Here is a 24,925-nt window from a genome sequence, read left to right as displayed (position 1 = left end):
TAAACCAGCAGTGTTTAACCACTTCCACTCTGCACCTTCCCAAACCTCCCAACCGTGTAGCTCGGATAACACCTTTTAGGTACCGGATATTTTGGCTATGAAGACTGTTAAAGGATAAACTCTGTTTTTGATTGATTTGAAGGGTTTTGGTCCCGAGGAGAGATCATGGGAACCCCAGGAGAATATTGATGCTCCTCGCATTATGAGACGGTTTCTCTCCAATGTTAGGAGGAGGGGGCGTAAATGGGGGGGTACCGTCACGGCTCCAATCTCTGCTTACCTATCTGCACGCTCCTCCCGGCGCGCTAATGCTTTTCGGCGCGTCCCCGCGCCCGGCCTCCGGCTCCCTCGGCATCGGGCACCTGCACACTGCTTGACACCCAGCGCGCAGCCTCCTGGGTAGTGTGACGCGCTGGCCCCGCCCTCAACATGGCGGCGCCCACCGCTACATATGCTCAGCGTCTGGACAGGTAAGACGCCTGGTTATCAAATGCAGTGACGCTGTCTCGTGCGGCATTCACTGTGTTCTCAGGCCCCTTCTCCTTTGCCTCTGTCTGCGCTGTGCTTTTTGCCTCCGTGTTCCTCGACCTTGTCCTCTGCCTGCGCCGTCTCTGTCATTGCCCTCTGTGCTGTGCGTTCCGTGCCTCCCTGGTTCCTTCATCTTCCCTGTCCTGTTCCTGCCGCCTCCTCATCTCTCACCGTTACCTTCCTGTTGTTTGCCTTCCCTCTTGCCTTGTACATCATCGTGCTTCTTCTCTATTGCAGCCTCCAGTCCTTGTCTCCCCTGGCACTCAGGCCCGGTGCCTTGCTACGTCTCTGTGTGTCCTACTATTCGGATACGTCTGTGCCTCCTTACCCGTCTATTGCCCCAGTCGCCCCTTTGGTTCCAGCTGTCGCGGTTCTATCCCCTGGGGGTCTGTCCCTAACGCTCCCTGTATAGGGGGTGGTCCTCACCTGGGCACTCGCCCTCGGGGGCTCTGGAGCCGTGACTCAGAGGGTCCACTTCCGGGTAAACCTTTACTTTCCTCTTTTGTACCAGTAACACCGTAACACTTAGTCTGTTTCAGTAGGCTCCACAATCATGGGGAAGACTGCTGACTTGACAGATGTCCAGAAGGCAGTTTGACACACTCCACAAGGAGGGTAAGTCACAAAAGGTCATTGCTAAAGAAGTTGGCTGTTCACAGAGTGCTGCATCCAAGCATATTAATGGAAAGTTGAGTGGAAGGAAAAAGTGTGGAAGAAAAAGGTGCACAAGCAACCGGGATAACCAAAGTCTTGAAAGGATTGGTAAGAAAAGGCCATTCATAAATTTGGGGGAGATTCACAAGGAGTGGACTGCTGCTGAAGTCATTGCTTCAAGAGCCACCACACACAGACGTATCCAATACATGGGCTACAAGTGTCGCATTTCTTGTGTCAAGCCACTTATGACCAATAGACAACGCCAGAAGCGTCTTACCTGGGCCAAGGAGAAAAAGAACTGGACTGTTGCTCAGTGGTCCAAAGTGTTGTTTTCAGATGAAAGTAAATTTTGCATTTCATTTGGAAATCAAGGTCCCAGAGTCTTGAGGAAGAGTAGAGAGGCCACAATCCAAGCTGCTTGAGGTCTAGTGTGAAGTTTCCACAATCAGTGATGGTTGAGGAGCCATGTCATCTGCTGGTGTAGGTCCACTGTGTTTTATCAAGACCAAAGTCGGCGCAGCCGTATACAAGGAAATTATAGAGCACTTCATGCTTCCTTCTGCTGACAAGCTTTTTGGAGATGGAAACTTCATTCTCCAGCTGGACTTGGCACCTGTCCACACTGCCAAAAGTACCAATACCTGGTTTAAAAACAATAGTATCACTGTGCTTTATTGGAAAGCAAACTCGCCTGACCTTAACCCCATAGAGAATCTATGGGGTATTGTCAAGAGGAAGATGAGAGACGCCAGACCCAACAATGCAGACGAGCTGAAGGCTGCTATCAAAGCAACCTGGGCTTCCAATAACACCTCAGCAGTGCCACATACTGATCACCTACATGTCATGCCGCATTGATGCAGTAATAGATGCAAAAGGAGCCCCGACCAAGTATTGAGAGCATTTACAGAACATACATTTCAGTAGGCCAACATTTCGGATTGTAAAATCATTTTTTTCAAGCTGGTGTTATAAAGTATTCTAATTTACTGAGATAATGACTTTTGGGTTTTCATTGACTGTACGTAAGTCAATCATCAACATTAACAGAAATAAACACTTGAAATAGATCATTCTGTTTGTAATGACTCTATATAATATATGAGTTTCACTTATTGTATTGTAAAACTGAAATAGAGTAACTTTTTGATGATATTCTAATTTTGTGAGAAGCACCTGTATATGTATATTTTTTCTTTTTTTTTAAGTTCATATTGTTGCAAGCAATTTGCTGCTCATAGTTTGGAAATACATATGATCTAGTGACTAGTTTGGTCAGTCAGATTTTACAACCTCAGGGACATGCAAAAGTAGCAGTTACACCCAGACACCTAATTTTGAGAATGCCAAAAAACCGCTCTACCACATAATGTAACACTAGTAATATAAATAGCATGTGGTTAAAGGTAGAGTGGGGGTAAAGGCCCCGTCTCACTAAGCAATCTCGGTAGCGAGATCGCTGCTGAGTCACAACTTTTGTGACGTAACAGCGATCTCACCAGCGAGATTGCTGTGTGTGACAGCGATCAGCGAGCGGCCCCCCTGCCGGTATCGCTGATCGCTGCAAGAAACCTCTGGACATTTCTTTGGTCTCTGGTCTCCCGCTGGCCAGCACGCATCGCTGTGTGTGACAGCGGGAGACCAGCGATCAGGTGTAAAAAATAATAAAAAAAATTAAAAATATAGTTATTCTCACCTTCCGACGTCGCGTTCAGCCATCCCGCCTCTCTCCACGCTCCGGTCCCAGTGATCCTTTGCACGAATGACCGCGAGACTTTGTTATCCCGCGAGACCGTGACATCTCGCGGTCATTCATGCAAAGGATCACTGGGACCGGAGCGTGGAGAGAGGCCGGAAGACTGCGCGGGACATCGGATGGTGAGAATAACTATATTTTTTATTTTGATTCTATTTTTTACAGGATGGCCAGCGATTCCGGGCGCTCGGCATCGCTGTGCTGATCGCTGGTGAAGCTGTCTGTGTGACAGCTCACCAGCGATCACATAGCGACTTACTAGCGATCCTGACACCTTGATATCGGTGTCGGGATCGCTGGTAAGTCGCTTAGTGAGACGGGGCCTTAAGCCTATTACCCCTTCTGTATTGCTGCCCAGGAGCTTTCAGGACCACCTATGTAATGTCTATGGACTGGATAACACCCTCAATACAAAGACCGTAGAGCTTGGGATGTAGGCGTCCTTTCCCACCGTTTGCGAACATATGATAAGTTTGATCCCAAACTATTTTTTTATTCGGTAGTATACCATCAGTGCTATAGTGTTCCCATTATGACAGTTGACTATCAGTGGTCTCCTTCATGCCCCAATATTCTTTACACAAGACTATCTCACATCCATTAAAGTAGCACAAGAGAAAAAAAAGCTGAGCAGTGCCATGTAGGTCTGGCTCTTTTACAATGAAAAATGATGATGATTGACCTCATGGAGATCAACATCTGACACTGCGGAGACACCATCACGTGTTTCTCAACGCAGTGATTCTAGAGCACTGCCCCCATCCCTTATGGGAAATATGTAAAACATGCAAAACAGAAGCCACGGAGACACCATCACATGTTTCTCAACGCAAGCAATGACTAGCCAGGTCTTTCACCGGGAAGGAACAACCACGGGAACGGCAGTCTCCAATGAAGGAAACCACCTATGCCAAAACATGGTATCCATCCACAGACAGCTGTTTCGGGGTATTTGCCCCTCATCAGTGTGGAGTAGGAAACTGGCTAGTAGGAGCAATGCCTAGTGGAAGACTATGAAAAATGATGATGATTGTAAGCAAATGCAGCAACATGCTGCATTTCGGCGCGCACGGCGCACCGTCAAAAGTGCGCAGCACGCTACTTTCACACTGGCAGCGCATGATCTGCGCACCCTATGCTAAAGATAGGGTGCGCCGATCGCATGCGTGCAAATGTGAAAGTAGGCGGTGATCCCGGATGGGGCGGGCAGGGAGCCAGATCGGGGCGGGGCTTACCGACGCAGTGCGCTGCGTTGTTTCAACGCTAATGTGAAACCAGCCTTAGCGATGCACCAGCGATCCTGACCGCGTCATATCACTGGTCGGGATCGCTGGTGCATCGCTAAGTGTGACAGTACCTTTAGACTCACTATGTGCAAACAGCTGTTTCAGGGTTGTTGCCCATTGCTCACCTAGCCACCCGGTATCCTACTTTGCACTGAAACAGCAGTCTGCAGATGGGTGTCTTTTCCTTTTAGCTATACTATCTGTTTTCTCGAAAAACTTAATTGCAAACTCTTTCTCACAAGAAAAATCTGCGGGCAGCCAAGATTTCCTATGTGTGAACATGCAGAAGAGCTGTAGTGTTACATGGTGCCCATTTCATTGAGTGGGTAACCATGCGACACAGGATCCCCATGGGATAGAATTTTCTTGTAAAAGTTTGCATTTATAACATTATATTTTTAATAGGTTTATAGGGGTTGACCACTACTGTGACAACCCCTTCTCAATCGCTATGTTTCACCACAGGTAAAATAGCATGTATACTAGCCTTTGGTGACAATAACGTTCCAACGGGTTAGTACTAGCTCTCCCGTGGTTTGCGTGACATTATTATGTCATGCGATCCCTGCAGCCAATCAGTGCTGGCTTTACTCTCCTACGCACGTAACTGACAGCCAGAGGAAGTGAGAGAGCAGCCGCAGCACATCTCTCACTTCCTCCGGATGTCGTATTTGTCCAATGGATGGGAGCGTAGAGCCAGTGATGACTGCAGAGATTGTGTTATACAAAACCTACAAGAAGCAAAATAAAGATAAACCCTGCTGTAACTAAATAAAGGGGGCTTTACACATAGCGATATCGCTAGCAATATAGCTAAAGCGTCACCGATTTACTACCCCTAATATCCCACATCATCCCATCAGCCAGAGCCACCGGACAACTACCACTAATATCCCACATTATCCCATCAGAACCACCGCACTACTACCAGTAATGTCCCATATCATTCCGTCAAAGCCACCGGACTAGTACCCCTAATATCCCACATCATCCCATCAGCCAGAGCTACCGGACTACTACCCCTAATATCCCACATCATCCCATCAGCCAGAGCCACCGGACAACTACCACTAATATCCCACATTATCCCATCAGAACCACCGCACTACTACCAGTAATATCCCATATCATTCCGTCAAAGCCACCGGACTACTACCCCTAATATCCCACATCATTCCGTCAGCCAGAGCCACCGGACCACTGCCCCTCATATTCCACATCATCCCGTCAGAGTCACCGGACTACTACCCCTAATATACCACATTATCCCGTCAGAGCCACCGGACCACTACCCATAATATCCCACATCATCCTGTCGGCCAGAGCCACAAGAATACTACCCCTAATATCCCACATCCCATCAGCCAGAACCAACGGACTACTACCCCTAATATCACATCATCCCGTCAGAGCCACTGGACAACTACCCCTAATATCCCACATTATCCCGTCAGCCAGAGCTACCAGAACTACTACCCCTAATATCCCACATCATCCTGTCAGCCAGAGCTTCCGGACTACTACCACTAATATCCCACATCATCCCATCAAAGCCACCGGATTACTATTCCTAATATCCCACATCATCCTGTCAGCCAGAGCCACCGGACTACTACCGTATATACTCAAGTATAAGCCGACCCCCCTAATTTTGCCACAAAAAGATGGGAAAACTTATTGACTCGAGTATAAGCCTAGGGTGGAAAATGCAGCAGCTACTGGTAAATTTAAAAAAATAAAAATAGATACCAATAAAAGTAAAATTATTTGAGACATCAGGAGGTTAAATGTTTTTGAATATCCATATTGAATCAGGAGCCCCATATAATGCTCCATACAGTTCATGTTAGCCCCATAAGATGCTCCATAGAATAATATGCCCCATATGCTGCTCCATAAAGGTTATGGCCCCATAAGATGTTCCATAGATTATGCCCCATATGCTGCCCCATAAAATGTTCCATAGAATAGGCCCCATAAGCTGCCCCCATAAGATGCTCCATAGATTATGCCCCCATATTCTGCCCCCATAAGATGCTCCATAGATTATACCCCTATATGCTTGCCCCATAAGATGCTCCATAGATTATGCCCCCTATATGCTGCCCCTATAAGATGCTCCATAGATTATGCCCCTATATGCTGCCCCATAAGATGCTCCATAGATTATGCCCCCATATGCTGCCCCCATAAGATGCTCCATAGATTATTCCCCCATATGCTGCCCCTATAAGATGCTCCATAGATTATGCCCCCATATGCTGCCCCTATAAGATGCTCCATAGATTATGCCCCTATATGCTACCCCTATAAGATGCTCCATAGATTATGCCCCTATATGCTGCCCCTATAAGATGCTCCATAGATTATGCTCCTATATGCTGCCCCCATAAGATGTTCCATAGAATATGCCCCTATATGCTGTCCCCATAAGATGCTCCATAGATTATGCCCCCATAAGATGCTCCATAGATTATGCCCCCATATGCTGCCCCATAAGATGCTCCATAGATTATGCCCCCATATGCTGCCCCCATGTGCTGCCGCTGCTGCATTTAAAAATAAAAAAAATGACATACCTCTCCGTCGCTGGGGGCCAGGTGGCGGTGTCACTGCTGGCACCTTAGATATTCACCTATCCCCCGTCCATCGCTGCCTGCTGCTGTCTGGCATGTCATCTGTCAGTGATGTTCAGACTGCAGGGGGAACACTAACCACGTCACCGTGCCCTCTGCTGTCTGAACGTCACTGACAGATGACGTGCCAGACAGCAGCAAGCAGCGATGGACCCCGGACAGGTGAGTATTGCTATACTTACCCATCCTGGCACGGTCTCTGCAGCCCCCAGCTTCTCCGTGATCTCCCTTCCTGCCTTCAGCGGTCACGTGGTACCGCTCATTACACTCATGAATATGCGCATATTCATGAGTAATGAGCGGTACCATGTGACCACTGAAGGAAGGAAGGGAGATCGCGGAGAAGCTGGGGGCTGCAGAGACCGTGCCAGGATGGGTAAGTTTGACCTGACACCCCCACCCCCCCTCCGACCCCCTCTGGTGTATATGACTCGAATATAAGCCAAGAAGGGGACTTTCAGCCCAAAAAAATGGGCTGAAAATCTCGGCTTATATTCGAGTATATACGGTACCCTTAATATCCCACATCATCTTGTCAGCCAGAGCTACCGGACTACTACCATTAATATTCCACATCATCCCATCAGAGTCACTGGATTACTACTAATATCCCATCATCCAGAGCCACCGGACTACTACCCGTAATATTCCACATCATCCCGTCAGCCAGAGCCACCAGACTACTGCCACTAATATCCCACATCATCCCTTCAGCCAGAGCCACTGGACTACTACCCCTAATATCCCATATCATCCCGTCAGCCTGGTGTCAGAACCGGAGCGCTGAGTGGAACGGTCCTAACTTCCATACTGGAGATTCCTTTAAGAGAGGCCTGGGGTCAGAACCAGAGTGCTGAGTGGATTTGCCCTGACTTCGATACCAGGGATCCCTTTAAGAGGGGTCTGGGGTCAGAATCAGAGCGCAGAGTGGATTTGCCCTCACTTCCATACCGGGGATCCCTTTAAGAGAGGCCTGGGGTCAGAACCAAAGCGCTGGATGTATTTGCCCTGACTTCCATACCAATGATCCCTTTAATAGAAGCCTGGGGTCAGAATCAGAGCGCTGAGGGATTTGCTCTAACTTCCATACTGGAGATTCCTTTAAGAGAGGCCTGGGGTCAGTACCAAAGCGCAGAGTGGATTTGCTCTCACTTCCATACCGGGGATCTCTTTAAGAGGGACCTGGGGTCAGAACCAGAGCTCTGAGTGGAATTGCCCTAACTTCCATACCAATGATCCCTTTAAGAGAGCCTGGGGTCAGAACCACAGCGCTGAGTGAAACAGTCCTAACTTCCCTACCGGGAATCCCTTTAAGAGAGGCCTGGGGTCAGAACTAGAGTGCTGAGTGGATTTGCCCTGACTTCCGTACCAATAATTCCTTTAATAGAAGCCTGGAATCAGAATCAGAGACCTGAGGGATTTGCCCTAACTTCCATACCAGATATCCCTTTAAGAGGGAAGCTGAGCCTATGGGATGGAGGATGTGTGATGGGTATATGGGCAGGGAGGGGGGGGATTCATTTCTGTCATGTGCTCTCTGCTCCTTTCTGGGGGGGAAGACAATGGCTGGGAGCTTATGTTTCCAGGGATGCTAGATGTCTCCCACCATGTCAGTGTCTGCTCAGGTGTTGTGGAGTGGGAAAACTGTTGCTCATAGCAACCAATCACAGCTCAGCTTTCTTTAAACAGCTCTGGTGAAATGAAAGATGCTTAGTGATTGGGTGGGGCTATGTGGAGTTGGGGTGGCTGATACACACATACATTCATTTTTACATATATAGATTTCCAGCTCAGGAGAGGGAGGCAACAACAAAAAAACAAAAAAATTAAGCTTGGTTTAACTTGGTATACATGCAGCGCATGTTCACTTTGGCCGTGAAGCATAAAAAACGTACAAGAAGGGATTGTGTTATGTCACATCAAACCTTGGGAGAGCCAATGTCGACACCACTGGAACGGTTCCAGTACCAGAGGTGAGTTTAGGTGTTGTTAATGTACTGGGGGAAACCATAGGTATTGAGAAGGGGTTTTCTGAGTAGTAGACAACCTCTTGAAGGAGATCTAATAACCAATGCTACTAGCCAATGCAAAAGGAAAGAAAAGTAATTGCTCCTGAACTGCAGTATCATATATGTATATAGTTTATAAGTACGGTACATTTGGTGTATATATGTATGTGTATATATATATATACACATACGTACAGAAATAAATGTTGCCATAACTTTCTCCTTCATTTTAGGAAGACTTTGTACATGTTGTAGATGAGAAATTGAGTGAAGAGGAATCACTGAGACGGGAGATAGAAACGTACAAGGTATGTGACTAGCTGTTATTAATGAAGACTTATCATTTGGTATGGGATTATATATTATTGGCTTTCGATGCTGGGTGATGGGTCCTGTACTTCGGGTGAGTAAATACTTGTCTTTCTATGATGGCCAGAATACACATCATCAAGTTGTAGACCATTGTTTGCAGATGTCTATAAGCTGGCACAACAAGCACTTATCCTCAAGCGTGGGCTGTGAAATTTCTGTTGTACAAACCTTACTACTCACCATTGTGGAGGAGGGTAGCTACACCTAGCAGATGCCCATTACGTAATCAGGTAGCATTCAATGACTTCACTTCCACCTCCATTTATGGCCATATTGTCCTACCCTGTAAACACAATCTTCTGCCTGGGGGATGGTTGAGAAATTCCCAGAAGCTTCTTAAACTCTTACAGCTGACTGCAACCTTCAGTATCATGTTCTCCTAATCACACAGTTGTCATAGCTAGCATGTTACAGCATTCTCAGATATGATGCATTGCTTGCATTACTCACTCAAGTGCTGCTGATAGGGAACAGCAAAAACAGAAACTGCAATATATCAGTCATAATGCCGTTATCTCTAATGATTGTCTCCATGGTCAAGGAAGAGATCCAAGAAACTCTGTATATAGAATGTATGTAGAAGAATCTGTATGAATATGTTGTGATTGCGTATAAATGGAGTTGTCTGATTATATGGACATTCAGATACAGGACTGCCACTAGACATTTCAAGCCCCATGATGGCAAAATTTTCGGGGTCCCTTGAGACTCCGCCTAGGTTATACTCGAGCTCTGCCTCCACCCATTGAACCTTCCACAGACCCACCGCTCACTCTTGGAAAAGCTTCTCTTCTGCACCACGTCCTCACCAATCACACATTAACAGTTCCCATCGAATACCAGTTCACATATATAGCCATCAGCTTTTGTTTTGGCCAAAAGATAATTTAAGCCGTCACCAGGACAAGATAGACTCTTCTGGCAGCCAGGGCTGTGGAGTCGGTAAGCCAAACCTGCGACTCCGACTCCTCAATTTCCCTTACACCGACTCCAACTCCGACTCCACGACTCCAACTCCGACTCCACGACTCCGACTCCCACACATATTGCTTATATTTAAGTGAAAAATTTATTGTAGTACAATGTGAACCTCAGACATTTAATCATTTTTATGATCCAATAATCAAGATATTTAGATAGAACAGAATATATATTGGTGTACTACCCGGTTTTCATTCTTTTTGGTACAGATACGATATGGATAGACAGATATGGATAAATGGATAGATAGAGCAGATTTCTAATCTGTTTTTGCTATTGAAAACATTATCTATGAGCTCAAAAACCTTTCAGGTGATGCAGTTTTTTAAAAAGATGATCAAGTTTTGCAGCTGAAAAACGTATCCTCAAAAAACACAGGAAAAACGCTGTGTGTGAATGTAGCCTTAGATCAGGAATAGAACAGCCATTTATACGACATTTCATAACTTTCCCAAACTCCTATGAAAAAATATTCAGCACATCCTGCATTGAACTACTGTGCCCAATTTATTATATATTTTAGGAGTCGGAGTCGGTCCATTTTATACCGACTCCAACTCCGACTCCGACTCCACCAAAATGAGCTCCGACTCCGACTCCACGACTCCGACTCCACAGCCCTGCTGGCAGCCCCCCCCTTCTCTACTCTAACCTATTAAACATATCTTAAAATATCCAAAACTCTTTTTAGGTATATTTTTCTTTAAGGGAATGAGTCACATACATTTTTTAAAATGACCAATAATACCATGTACAAGAAACAAATACCACCACACTATGGACGGACCACATATTACCACCACATAGTGACCGAATAATACCACATACAAGGTGTCAAATTCTAACACACCATGACAAGACCACATATTACCACCACATAGTTACTCAATAATACCACATACAAGGAACAAATACAGCCACACCATGGCCGAACCACATATTACCACCACATAGTGACCGAATACCACATAAAAGGCACAAATACTGCCACACCTTGAACAGACCACATATTAGAATCACAGTGACTGAATAATACCACATACAAGGGAAAACTACCGCCACACAATGACCAGACTACATATTACCACCACATAGTGACTGAATAATACCACATACAAAACAAAAATACCACCACACCATGACCAAATCACATATTACCATCACATAGTAACCATATAATACCACATACATGGAACAAATACCGCCACACCATGACCAGACCAATTACCACCACATAGTGACTAAATACTACAATACTGATCATTAAAAAAAAACAATATTAAATGCCATTATACACAGGAGCACTGTATATAGTGTCAGTGTACAGGTAAATACAGTGAACACCAGTGACATTATACACAGGAGCTCTGTATATAGTGTACAGGTAATACAGTGATCACCAGTGACATTATACACAGGAGCTCTGTATATAGTGTCAGTGTACAGGTAATACAGTGATCACCAGTGACATTATACACAGGAACTCTGTATATATTAACACACTCCTTAAGAAGGCATTCATTGCATCCTTTAAAACACTTATGTGAGCCAAGCCTAAATTAGTGGAAAAAAATTCTGATAGTTGCCCCCTGACCTAAATCAATAATTTTAAGACAAAATGGATTAAGCCACCGCCCCTGAGAGAACCTAGACCTCATCGGGTCCACCTCTAGCTGAAACCATAGATGAGAGTGAGCTGATAACGACCTAGAAGAATATTCTATAGTAATGAACTCTGGAATCATAAAAAGGTTACATAGTACCAGATCAGTTCTTGAAAGTGATTAATATGTCGATGGGGCAAAGGCGTAGACCTCGGCGTTAGGAACCCCCTCTCCCTAGATATCAACTAGGCCTACCTCCTTAATAAGGCAGCCAAAAGGGGGACAGAGAATTCTCTCCTGCAGGAAAATGGTCTCTAAATGGATTACATATATTGTTAAACTCTTCCATAATTATTATTGGATTATCTGGCCAGTCTGCCAGATTCATTAGGATATTTTTTAACGAGAATGTGGGCATTTCTGTGGGCCGTGAGTGAGAGTGTTCTATGAGCATATTACTTCAGTGTGGCCGTTGCCTCTCCTCTTACATCTCTCTGCCTCCGGCCACAAGACCCGTTGGCGCCATCTTGTATTTCCGATGGTGCCGCTCTGTCCTTCCTGCTTTGAGTCATCTTCACCACCGCAGCCGGGAAAAGCGCCTCCAGGAAGTCTTTTTACTCTGAAATCGCACCTTAAGTTGTGTCTCACAGAATGAGAGCAGCGCGAGGTCTCTGGAGACACGTCCTCATCGCATGCATGCTCGCTATTCCACACCCATTTGGCCCCCAGGACAAAGCATTTTCATTCATTTTTTCATTGCTGCATTCTAGGAGCCATAATATTTATATAGTATTCTTCAGCAACATAGCTGTAGGCGAGCTTGCTTGTTAGCAGGATGAGATGTATTTGACACTGGAAGCATTTTGGGATACATATCAGGATCTGACTCAGACAAAAGGGCCCCTGTGCAAGAACAGTGTATTGGGATCCATATCAGGAGCAGACCCAGATAGAAGAAGGCCTTGGAGAGATCACAATTCAGACCAGCAGCTCATCATACCATTGACCCGAACTGTCCCTCCTCCCCACGTACCAGAACACTGGGAGGCTGAAAAGCAGTGGGCTCTTGAATAATGGATATGGGGAAGATTTCCGAAATCTCATAACTTTTGCTGGTACTCCAACTCCACCAAAATGGACACTGACTCCAAGTGCACAGCCCTGTGTAAAATACAGCTTCTTTTCTGCAGAAAAACCCCACTGCAAAAGCTCCACGTGTGAATATAGCCTAAAGCAGTAAGGGCCCCGTCACACATAGCGACTCACCGGCCATCCCGACAACGATATCAACTTGTCAGGATCGCTGGTGAGCTGCCAAACAGGCAGCTTCACCAGCGATCAGCACCAGCGACGCCGAGCGGGCGCGTCACTGTGTACGTTAGTTACCAGCACGCTGATGCAGGGAGCTGGTAACTAACGTACACATCAGGTTTTTAAGCAGCGCGCGTCACTTAGAAACCCGATGTTTACCTTGGTTACCAGCTCCCTGCATCAGCGCGCTGGTAACTATGGTACACATCGGGTTTCTAAGCACTGCGCGCTGCTTAGAAACCCTGCATTTACCTTAGTTACCAGCACGCTGATCGCTGGTCTCCCGCCTGCCACACGCAGCGATGCGTGCTGGCCAGCGGGAGACCAGCGATCAAAAAAATGTCCTGGCCATTTCAGGACAATTAGCAATACCTGGCAGGGGGGCCGGTCGCTGAGAAGTGTCTCACACAGCGATCTCGCTGGTGAGATCGCTGTTGCGTCACAAAACTTGTGACTCAGCAGCGATCTCGCTATGTGTGACGGGGGCTTAACTTACAAGGTGGATCTTCACACAATGGGCTGTGTCAAATAATGTAAGGGGACATACACATTTGGTGGTTGCAAAAATCAAGGACTTGTGTGCAAATGCGGTATTTTGCAAAGCTGAGTTTATCAGTCCTTGGAATGGAAACCATAGTGCTATGCTACACTCACAGCCATGGATGGTACAGTATAGATGCTCTGTAGGCAGCCATCTGATAATGTGCAGAGTGAGGCCACTGTGGATTAGAGAGGATCCTAAGAATAAAGGAGCTGCATCGCTAAGTGAAAAACCCTATTCACCTCGTCTCTTTTACAGTGCAAATCCAATTCCAGCAATTTCATGCTCAGATGTGTTTCTGCACTGTTTTTTTGCCATTTTTTAATTAAATTATTAAAAAAAACGTTTTATGTCACATGTGAACATACCAAACCAATTGAATGGGTCTGTGTTGCCATACGGGAACAGTGCTATGTCAGAGGTAGTAAAAGAGGCCCTTTGCTTAACCCCTTCACCCCCAAGGGTGGTTTGCACGTTCATGACCGGGCCAATTTTTACAATTCTGACCACTGTACCTTTATGAGGTCATAACTCTGGAACGCTTCTATGGATCCCGGTGATTCTGACATTGTTTTCTCGTGACATATTGTACTTCATGTTAGTGGTAAAATTTCATTCAAATAACTTGCGATTAATTTGTGAGAAAAATGGAAATTTGGCGAAAATTTTGAAAATTTCGCAATTTTCCAACTTTGAATTTTTATGCCCTTAAATCACAGAGATACGGCACACAAAAAACTTGATAACTAACATTTCCCACATGTTTACTTTACATCAGCACAATTTTGGAACCAAAATTTTTTTTTGTTAGAAAGTTATAAGGGTTAAAAGTTGACCAGCGATTTCTCATTTTTACAACACCATTTTATTTTTAGGACCACATCACATTTGAAGCCACTTTGAGGGGTCTATATGATAGAAAATACCCAAAAGTGACACCATTCTAAAAACTGCACCCCTTAAGGTGCTCAAAACCACATTCAAGAAGTTTATTAACCCTTTAGGTGCGTCACAGGAATTTTTTTGAATATTTAAAAAAAAATGAACATTAACTTTTTTTCACAAAAAAAATACTTCAGGTTCAATTTTTTTATTTTACCAAGGGTAACAGGAGAAATTGGACTGCAAAAGTTATTATGCAATTTGTCCTGAGTACGCTGATACCTGATTTGTGGGGGGGAACGACTGTTTCGGCGCATGGCAGAGCTCAGAATGGAGGAGCGCCGTTTGACTTTTTCAATGCAAAATTGGCTGGAATTCAGATCGGACGCCATGTCACGTTTGGAGAGTCCCTGATGTACCTAAACAGTGGAAACCCCCTACAAGTGACCCCATTTTGGAAACTAGACCCCCCAAGGAACTTATCTAGATATGTGGTGAGAACTTTGAACCCACAAGGGCTTTACAGAAGTTTATAACGTACAGCGGTACAATTAAAAAATCATATTTTTTCCACAAAAATGATCTTTTCACCCTCAATTCTTATTTTTCCAAGGGTAACAGCACCCTAAAAGTTATTGTGCAATTTGTCCTGAGTACGCTGATACCCCACATGTGGGGGTAAACCACTATTTGGGCGCATGGCAGAGCTCGGAAGGGAAGCAGCGCCATTTGACGTTTTTGGCTGGAATTGAGATCGGACACCATGTCGCGATTGGAAAACCCCTGATGTACCTAAACAGTGGAAACCCCCCACAAATGACACCATTTTGGAAACTAGACCCCCTAAGGAACTTATCTAGATGTGTGGTGAGAACTTTGAACCCCCCAGTGCTTCACAGAAGTTTATAACGCCCGGGCGTGAAAATAAAAAATTCGTATTTTTTCCACAAACCTGATCAATTATTCCCCAATTTTTTTATTTTCCCAAGGGTAACAGGAGAAATTGAACCCCAAAAGTTGTTGTCCAATTTGTCCTGAGTAAGCCGACACCCCATATGTGGGAGAAAACTACTGTATGGACACACGTCAGGGCTCGGAAGGGAAGTAGTGACGTTTTGGAATGCAGACATTGATGGAATGGTCTGCGGGTGTCATGTTGCCTTTGGAGAGCCCCTAATGTACCTAAACAGTGGAAACCCCCCACAAATGACCCCATTTTGAAAACTAGACCCCCTAAGGAACTTATCTAGATGTGAGGTGAGCACTTTGAACCCCCAAGGGCTTCACAGAAGTTTATAATGCCAGGGCATGAAAATAAAAAAATCGTACTTTTCCCACAAACATGATCAATTAGTCCCCAATTTTTTTATTTTCCCAAGGGTAACAGGAGAAATTGAACCCCAAAAGTTGTTGTCCAATTTGTCCTGAGTACACCGACACCCCATATGTGGGAGAAAACTACTGTATGGACACACGTCAGGGCTCGGAAGGGAAGTAGTGACGTTTTGGAATGCAGACTTTGATGGAATGGTCTGCGGGTGTCATGTTGCCTTTGGAGAGCCCCTAATGTACCTAAACAGTGGAAACACCCACAAATGACCCCATTTTGGAAACGAGAACCCCTAAGGAACTTATCTAGATGTGTGGTGAGCACTTTGAACCCCCAAGGGCTTCACAGAAGTTTATAATGCCCGGGCATGAAAATAAAAAAATCGTATTTTTTCCACAAACATGATCAATTAGTCCCCAATTTTTTCATTTTCCCAAGGGTAACAGTAGAAATTGGACCGCAAAAGTTGTTGTCCAATTTGTCCTGAGTATGCTGAAACCCCATATGTGGGAGAAAACTACTGTATGGACACACGTCGGGGCTCGGAAGGGAAGCAGTGCCATTTTGGAATGCAGACTTTGATGGAATGGTCTGCGGGTGTCATGTGCGTTTGGAGAGCCCCTGATGTACCTAAACTATTGAAACTCCCATCAAGTGACCCCATTTTGGACACTAGACCCCCCCACGGAACTTATCTAGATGTGTGGTGAGCACTTTGAACCCCCAAGTGCTTCACAGAAGTTTATAACGCTCGGACGTGAAAATCAAAAAATCATTTTTTTTTCCACAAAAATGATATTTTTGCCCCCAATTTTTTATTTTCCTAAGGGTAACAGGAGAAATTGGACCTCAAAAATTGTTTTGCAATTTGTCCTGAGTATGCTGATACCCTATATGTGGGGGTAAAACACTGTTTGGACGCATGGCAGAGCTTGGAAGGGAAGGGAAGGAGCACCATATGACTTTTTCAACTCAGAATTGGCTGGAATTGAGATCAGACGCAATGTTGCATTTGGAGAGCCCCTGATGTGCCCAAACAGTGGAAACCCCCAATTCTAACTCCAACCCAAACCCCAACACACCCCTAACCCTAATCTCAGCCCTAACCCTAGCCCTAACCCTAACCGAAAAATGGAAATAAATACATTTTTTAAATTTTATTATTTTTCCCTAACTAAGGGGGTGATAACGGGGGGTTTGATTTACTATTTATGGCGGTTTTTATGTTTGGCGGCTGTCGCACGCTAAAAGACGCTTTTTATTTTAAAAATAGTTTTTGCATCACCACATATTGAGAGCTATAATTTTTCCGTATTTTGACCCACCGAGTCATGTGAGGTCTTATTTTTTGCGGGACGAGTTGACGTTTTTATTGGTACCATTTTCGGGCATGTGACATTTTTTGATCGCTTTTTATTCCGATTTTTGGGACGCAGAATGAACAAAAAACAGCGTTTCATGAATTTCTTTTGGGGGAGTGCGTTTACATCGTTCCGCGTGCGGTAAAATTGATAAAGCGGTTTTATTCTTCGGGTCGGTACGGTTACAGCGATACCTCAATTAGGTCGTTTTATGTTTTGTCGGTTTTATGCAATGAAAACCATTTTATATAAAAAATAATTATTTTTGCATCGCTTTATTCTGCGAGCTATAACTTTATTTTTTCGCTGATGATGCTGTGTGGTGGCTCGTTTTTTGCGGGACATGATGACGTTTTCAGCGGTACCATGGATATTTATATGCGTCTTTTTGATTGCGCGTTATTACACTTTTTGTTTGGCGGTATGATAATAAATCATTATTTTTTGCTTCGTTTTTTATTTTTATTTTTTAAGGGGTTCGCTAAAGGGGTTAACTAATGGGACAGTTTTATAGGGCGGGTCGTTACGGACGCGGTGATACCTAATATGTGTACTTTTATTGTTTTGGTTTTTTTTTATTTTCAAAAAGTGAATTTATTGGGGAATATTTTTTTTTTTTTTTTACTAATTTATTTGGCGATTTTTTTTAAATTATTTTTACACTTTTTATTTTTTTTTTACTTTATTACATAGTCCCAGGTGGGACATCACTGTCCTGTGACAGATCACTGATCTGTCACATCACAGATCACTGTGACAGATCAGCAATCTGTCACAGGCAGTGCACAAGGCTTCCTCATGCCTGCGCTTTGCAGGCACTGAGGAAGCCAGCTTCCTCCAGGCCCCCGAAAGCCCCCGTCGCCATCTTGGATCCGGGGGCCTGGAGGAAAGGCGTCCCCCCGCAGCAGAGCTGCACATTGCGCTGCTGTGGGGGGCTCAGGGAAGCACAGAGGGAGCCCCCTCCCTGCCGATGCTTCCCTTTAACTCCCGGTACACCGCGATCATGTTTGATCGCGGTGTGCAAGGGGTTAACGTGTCGGGGGCGGTCCGTGACCGCCCCTGACACACAGTGCCGGGTGTCAGCTGTGATAATCAGCTGACACCCGGCCGCGATCAGCGGCGCTCACCACGTGGGCGCCGCTGATCGCGCTAGAAGTACTATCCCGTCCATGGGCATAGGGGCCCGGGTCCCATGGACGGGATAGTACGTCTGATGTCAGGAAGGGGTTTAAGAGTAGCAGTGATTTTAATTTTTATTTCACAAATCAATACATTTTATATCATAAATCAATACATCCGAAAATAAGCAACTTTGTAATATGTATTATCTGAGAAATCTATGGGTAAAATCTGTATTCAGCAAAGACAGATTTTCACATTACTGAAATAGATAACAGTTGGTGCTTTTACATTTCTATTGAGTAGTAAGGGCCCCGTCACACATAGCGACGATATGAACTTGTCAGGATCGCTGGTGTGTCGCTACATGATCGCTGGTGAGCTGTCAAACAGGCAGATCTCAGCAGCGATCAGCACCAGCGACGCCGAGCGCTCGCATCGCTGTGTACCTTAGTTACCAGCACACTGGTGCAGGGAGCTGGTAACCAAGGTAAACAGTGGGTTTCTAAGCGCCGCACGGCACTTAGAAACCTGTTGTTTACCTTGGTTACCAGCTCCCTGCATCAGCGCGCTGGTAACTTTGGTTCACAGAAGGTTTCTAGGCACCTAGAAACCCTCTGTTTACCTTGGATACCAGCGTCCAGCTCGCTGTTCTCCCGCCTGCCACATGCAGCGATGCGTGCTGGCCAGCGGGAGACCAACGATCCAAAAAAAAGTCCAGGGCATTCGAGCATGATCAGCGATACTTACCCGGCAGGGGGGCCGGTCGCTGATACCTGTCACACACAGCGATCTCGCTGTTGCGTCACAAAACTTGTGACTCAGCAGCAATCTCGCTCGCTGTGTGTGACGGGGGCTTTAGAAAGCTAGAAACAAAAACATTCTGTTGCAACTTCACTTCATAGAACTTTATGAGCACCAGCTGTTCTATATTAATGGTAAAGTATATTCACTATGGACAGATTTTACCAGAAATGAGAATTGAGTACGAATGATCCATCTGGGATGCGAAAAGAGGAGTATATTTTTAATATAATACATTACAAAGTATATTATTGATTTACAAAGAAAGATTAAAAGTGATTAAGTCAAAAGGAATTGTGTGCGGTCTCCGCAATCTATCCCAATGATGGTTTAGTGTAAGGATAAAGGCTGTGTTCCCACGTAGCTTTTTTCCACGGAGATTTTGCCGTGAAAACACAAAAAAAGCATCCCATGCAATCCCACAATGCTGTGCTAATGCTGCGGATTTTTCCACAGCGGAATCGCATCGCAGAAAAATACACAGCATGCTCATTAATTTTGCAGAATCGCGGGAAAATCCCAAAAATCCACACAGATAGGAATGCATTGTTCTGCTTACTTTCCGCATGTGGCTGTTCCCACCATACGAAAAGTAAGCAGAACATTTGCGGATGGTACCCACGGTCTGGAGGAGAGGAGATTCTCCTCCAGGCTCTGGGTAGCATATCCCTGTAAAAAATAGAATTAAAATTAAAAAATCATCATATTCTCACCTTCCGATGTCCCTCGCAGCGTCAGCAGGCCTCAGCGATGCTCCCGGCAGGTCCCGTTCCCAGTGATGCCTTGCGACAATGACCTTTGATAACAAAGGTCATTGTCGCAAGGCATCGCTGGGAACGGGACCTGCCGGCAGCATCGCGATGATCGGAGACACTGCGCAGGACGTCGGAAGGTGAGAAAAACACGACTTATAATGTTAAAAATAATCCAAAAAATAAGTCGTGTTTTTCTCACCTTCCGACGTCCTGCGCAGTGTCTCCGATCATCGCGATGCTGCCGGCAGGTCCCGTTCCCAGCGATGCCTTGCGACAATGACCTTTGATAACAATTTTTTAGTGTCTGTATCAAGTTAAAAAGAAACACCCCATGCACCATACTTAGATCACCATTAACAATCAACAGACAGCCCTGGCACACCAGCCTGACCAAAGAGCTGAGGCGAGCTTCCAGGGCTGCTGAGCGCAGATGGAAAAGATCCCACTCCAACGAGCATTTCATCGCATTCAAACAGTCCCTCACTACTTTCAAGACCACACTTGCCACAGCTAAACAAACCTACTTCTCATCTCTCATATCCTCCCTGTCTCACAACCCTAAACAGTTATTCTACACCTTCAATTCTCTCCTCCGCCCCCCAGCACCTCCTCCCTCCCCACTCATCTCAGCTGAAGACTTTGCCTCATTTTTCAAGCAGAAAATTGATAACATCAGGGACAGTTTTGGTCAACAACCCCCAGAGCCCTTCCTCCCGACTTCCCAGCCCTCCACCTTCAAAACCAACTTCTCCACCATTACAGAAGATCGACTCTCCACTCTACTCTCAAGATCACATCTCACCACCTGTGCACTCGACCCGATCCCATCCCACTTCATCCCAAACCTCACCACAGTCTTCATCCCAACCCTAACCCATCTCTTCAACCTATCACTAACAACTGGTGTTTTCCCCTCAAGCTTTAAACATGCCTCCATCACACCTATCCTCAAAAAGCCCTCTCTTGACCCATCCTCTGCATCTAGCTATCGCCCTATATCACTTCTCCCATACGCCTCCAAGCTACTGGAACAACACGTCTACCTTGAACTGTCCTCCCATCTCTCTTCTTGCTCCCTCTTCGACCGCTTACAATCTGGCTTCCGGTCACACCACTCCACTGAAACTGCCCTTACTAAGGTCACCAATGACCTCTTAACTGCCAAGAGCAAGCGACACTACTCTGTCCTCCTCCTCCTGGACCTGTCGGCTGCCTTTGACACAGTGGACCATTCCCTATTATTACAGACCCTCTCATCCCTCGGCATCACAGACTTGGCCCTCTCCTGGATCTCATCATACCTAACAGACCGGACATTCAGCGTCTCCCACTCACACACCACCTCCTCACCTCGCCCCCTATCTGTCGGAGTCCCACAAGGTTCAGTCCTAGGGCCCCTGCTGTTCTCTATTTACACCTTTGGCCTGGGACAGCTCATAGAATCTCATGGCTTTCAGTATCATCTTTATGCTGATGACACACAGATCTACATCTCTGGACCAGATATCACCTCCCTACTAACCAGAATCCCTCAATGTCTGTCCACTATTTCATCCTTCTTCTCCACTAGATATCTGAAACTCAACATGGACAAAACAGAATTCATCATCTTTCCCCCATCTCACGTGACCCCCCCTACGAACCTATCAATTACAGTAAATGACTGCCCACTCTCCCCAGTCCCACAAGCTCGCTGCCTCGGAGTAATCCTTGATGCTGATCTCTCCTTCAAACCACATATCCAAACCCTTTCCACTTCCTGCCGACTTCAACTCAAAAATATTTCACGCATCCGTTCATTCCTCACCCAAGAATCTGCAAAAACCCTAGTCCATGCCCTCATCATCTCTCGCCTTGACTACTGCAACCTCATGCTCTGTGGCCTCCCCTCAAACACTCTCGCACCCCTCCAATCTATTCTAAACTCTGCTGCCCGACTAATCCACCTGTCCCCCCGCTATTCCCCAGCTTCTCCCCTCTGTCAATCCCTTCACTGGCTCCCAATTGCCCAGAGACTCCATTACAAAACCCTAACCATGACATACAAAGCCATCCACAACCTGTCTCCTCCATACATCTGTGACCTCGTCTCCCGGTACTTTCCTGCACGCAACCTCCGATCCTCACAAGATCTCCTTCTCTACTCCCCTCTTATCTCCTCTTCCCACAATCGCATACAAGATTTCTCTTGCGCATCACCCCTACTCTGGAACTCTCTACCACAACATATCAGACTCTCACCTACCATCGAAACCTTCAAAAAGAGCCTGAAGACCCACCTCTTCCGACAAGCCTATAACCTGCAGTAACCACTGATCGACCAAACCGCTGCACGACCAGCTCTACCCTCGCCTACTGTATTATCACCCATCCCGCTGTAGATTGTGAGCCTTCGCGGGCAGGGTCCTCTCTCCTCCTGTACCAGTTATGACTTGTATTGTTTAAGATTATTGTACTTGTTTTTATGTATACCCCCCTCACATGTAAAGCGCCATGGAATAAATGGCGCTATAACAATAAATAATAATAATAACCCCACCAATGTCAGACGTGTGAAACTGGCCTTAGGTTGTTTTAATACACCTTATTTTTACACTTACAGTACTAGATCAATAAGATGAGCAATGTTCTCTAGACAACTTCTTTAAAGAGGGGTTGGTCACCTTTTGGAGCAATATTTTTTTAAATGGATGTATTTTGCGCTGAATATCATTTTTGCGATTGGGTTTCATTACAAATTTTGCTTTCACTGGCTTTTTGTTCCCCAGAACATTCAGCTTTAATGTAGTCTGTGCCTATAAATTAGCTCAGAAAAGATCTATATGTTACAGAATTTCCTTACACTGTCAGAACAAGCTCACTGACTCATGTAAAGAGGTCGGCGATTTGCTCTGCAGCTTTCCTCACAGGCTTCTGTCCATACAATGGCCGCTGGTGGAGGGTCATGTCACCAGTAGAGTTGAGCGACTTTAGTCGGATCGGGTTTCATGAAACAAAATTTGAGTCAGATGAAACTGGTCCGCCTAGGGCAAAAAAAGTCGGAGTTTTGTCCGAAACCCGACCCCAATGCAAGTCAATGGGGAATAAAAGTCGGCGTTGAATGGATGAATGTCGACTTTTATTCCCCATTGACTTGCACTGGGGTCGGGTTTTGGACGAAACTCCCGACTTTTTTTGCCCTAGTTGGACCAGTTTCATCGGAAAAAAATTCCAAGCGCGGTGAGATTGCAAAAAAAGTGCAATCCCACACTTGTTTTTCGTTTGACTTTTTTGCTAGGTTCACTAAATGCTAAAACTGACCTGCTCTTATGATTCTCCAGGTCATTACAAGTTCATAGACACCAAACATGTCTAGGTTCTCTTATCTAAGTGGTGAAAAAAAAAAAATCCAAAGTTTGCTACAAAAAAAAAAATTGCGACATATTCTGAGACCTGTAGCATCGCCATTTTTTGTGATCTTCGGTTGGGTGAGGGCTTATTTTTGCGTGCCGAGCTGATGTTTTTAAGGATATCATTTATGTGCAGATACATTCTTTTGATCACCCGTTATTGCATTTTAATGCAATGTCGCAACGGCCAAAAAAACAATTCTGGAATTTAAATTTTTTTTTCTCGCTACACCGTTTAGCGATCTTTTTAATCCTTTTTTTTAATTGATCGGGCGGATTCTGAACACAGTTATACCAGTATGTGTAGGCTTGATTTTTTTTTAAACACTTTACTTTTGGAATGCTTTAATAGCCTCCATAGGACGCTAGAAGCTGTCATAGCACAATCGGCACTGCTACATAGAGGTGATGCATAGATCACCTTTATGCAGCAGAATTACAGCATTGCTATGAGCTCCGGCCACAGGGTGGCGCTCATAGCAATCTGCCATCAACAACCTTAGAGATCTCGAGCAGACCTCAAGTTGTTATGGCAACACGTTGCTGACCCCCCGATCACGTGACGGGGGTTGGCGATGCGTGCATTTCCGGCCATGCGCTGGAATCTCTAGTTAAATGCCCGCTGTCAACGTTTGACAGCGGGATTTAACTAGTTAATAGGCGCGGGCACATGTCAGCTGTTTATAACAGCTGACATGTTGTGGCTTTGAGGTGGGCTCACCACTGGAGCCCACCTCAAAGTGGGAGTACTGCCAGCTGACGCACTATTCCATCAGCTCGCAGTAAGGGGTTAACCAGCAAATTAACCCCATATCTACAGGTTAATGTTTTGGCTGGTGACAGGGTCCCTTTAAGACTAGACACTAAGGTTGTGTTTACATATGGAAGAGACATTTTATAGGACAAAGCCCTGAGAGACTGTGGTATTTGAAGTTTAGAAAAATCCACCTTCACCAAAATAAACTGTAAATGGCCATCATTAGAGTTGAGCGAAACAAGTCGGTCAGATTCAAAAGTCGCCGACTTTCGCCAAAGTCGGGTTTCACCGAGCGAAACCCGACTATAGCATGAGGTCGGCCATGTGGTCTCCGAGTGCCAAAGTCGAATTTCACGGAATGCTTGCACATGACTTTTTTTTCAGCCAATGAGCAAGGACGTACACTGTGGGCAACGAGATGACATGTGCAGCGTCCGCGGAGAGGGGAAAGAGATTTTGCACACAAAAAAAAAAAAGCGGTCGGGCATGTAGGTGTGTTTCCTGTCCTCCACTCCCTGCCGACTTTGCTTCCCCATTGACTTGCATTGGGTTTCGTGTTTCAGTCGGACCTTCAACTTTTCACAATAGTTGGCTGATTTCGTGCGATTCGACTTTTGAGAAAGTCGGGTTTCATAAAACCCGACACGACATGAAAAAAGGCAAAGTCGCTCATCTCTAGCCATCATCCATCTCTTGATCCCTGACGCTCATGCAAAACTTCCCGAGCCGGGAAGGCTCTGTGCATGAGAGGTCACAGCGCCCGTTGTGACCTTTTGAATGGTTGCGCAGAACCATCCCCTGACCTCTCGAGCTGAGCCAGTGATTTGAGGGCAAGTGGCAGGGATCA

At 45.5% G+C, this 24,925-nt stretch overlaps 1 protein-coding gene across 4 annotated transcripts in view; it reads left to right on the top strand.

Annotated features, from left to right (window-relative positions):
• IFI35 (interferon induced protein 35) overlaps window positions 1–24,925 on the top strand; it is a 118,275-nt gene that overhangs the window by 34,990 nt on the left and 58,360 nt on the right. For 3 of the 4 annotated variants that reach the window (XM_073562603.1, XM_073562604.1, XM_073562606.1), the window contains one exon: window positions 9,106–9,180. The exons of the other annotated variant lie outside the window; for it this stretch is intronic. In XM_073562603.1, the coding sequence (XP_073418704.1) occupies window positions 9,106–9,180 (75 nt within the window). The remainder of the gene's footprint in view (window positions 1–9,105; window positions 9,181–24,925) is intronic. 4 annotated transcript variants of the gene reach the window in all.

The sequence above is a fragment of the Dendrobates tinctorius genome, unplaced genomic scaffold (assembly GCF_039654945.1).
Source record: "Dendrobates tinctorius isolate UK_male_01 unplaced genomic scaffold, ASM3965494v1 ptg000360l, whole genome shotgun sequence".
Classification (NCBI taxonomy): domain Eukaryota; kingdom Metazoa; phylum Chordata; class Amphibia; order Anura; family Dendrobatidae; genus Dendrobates; species Dendrobates tinctorius.
This window is presented reverse-complemented; position numbering and strand designations above follow the sequence as displayed.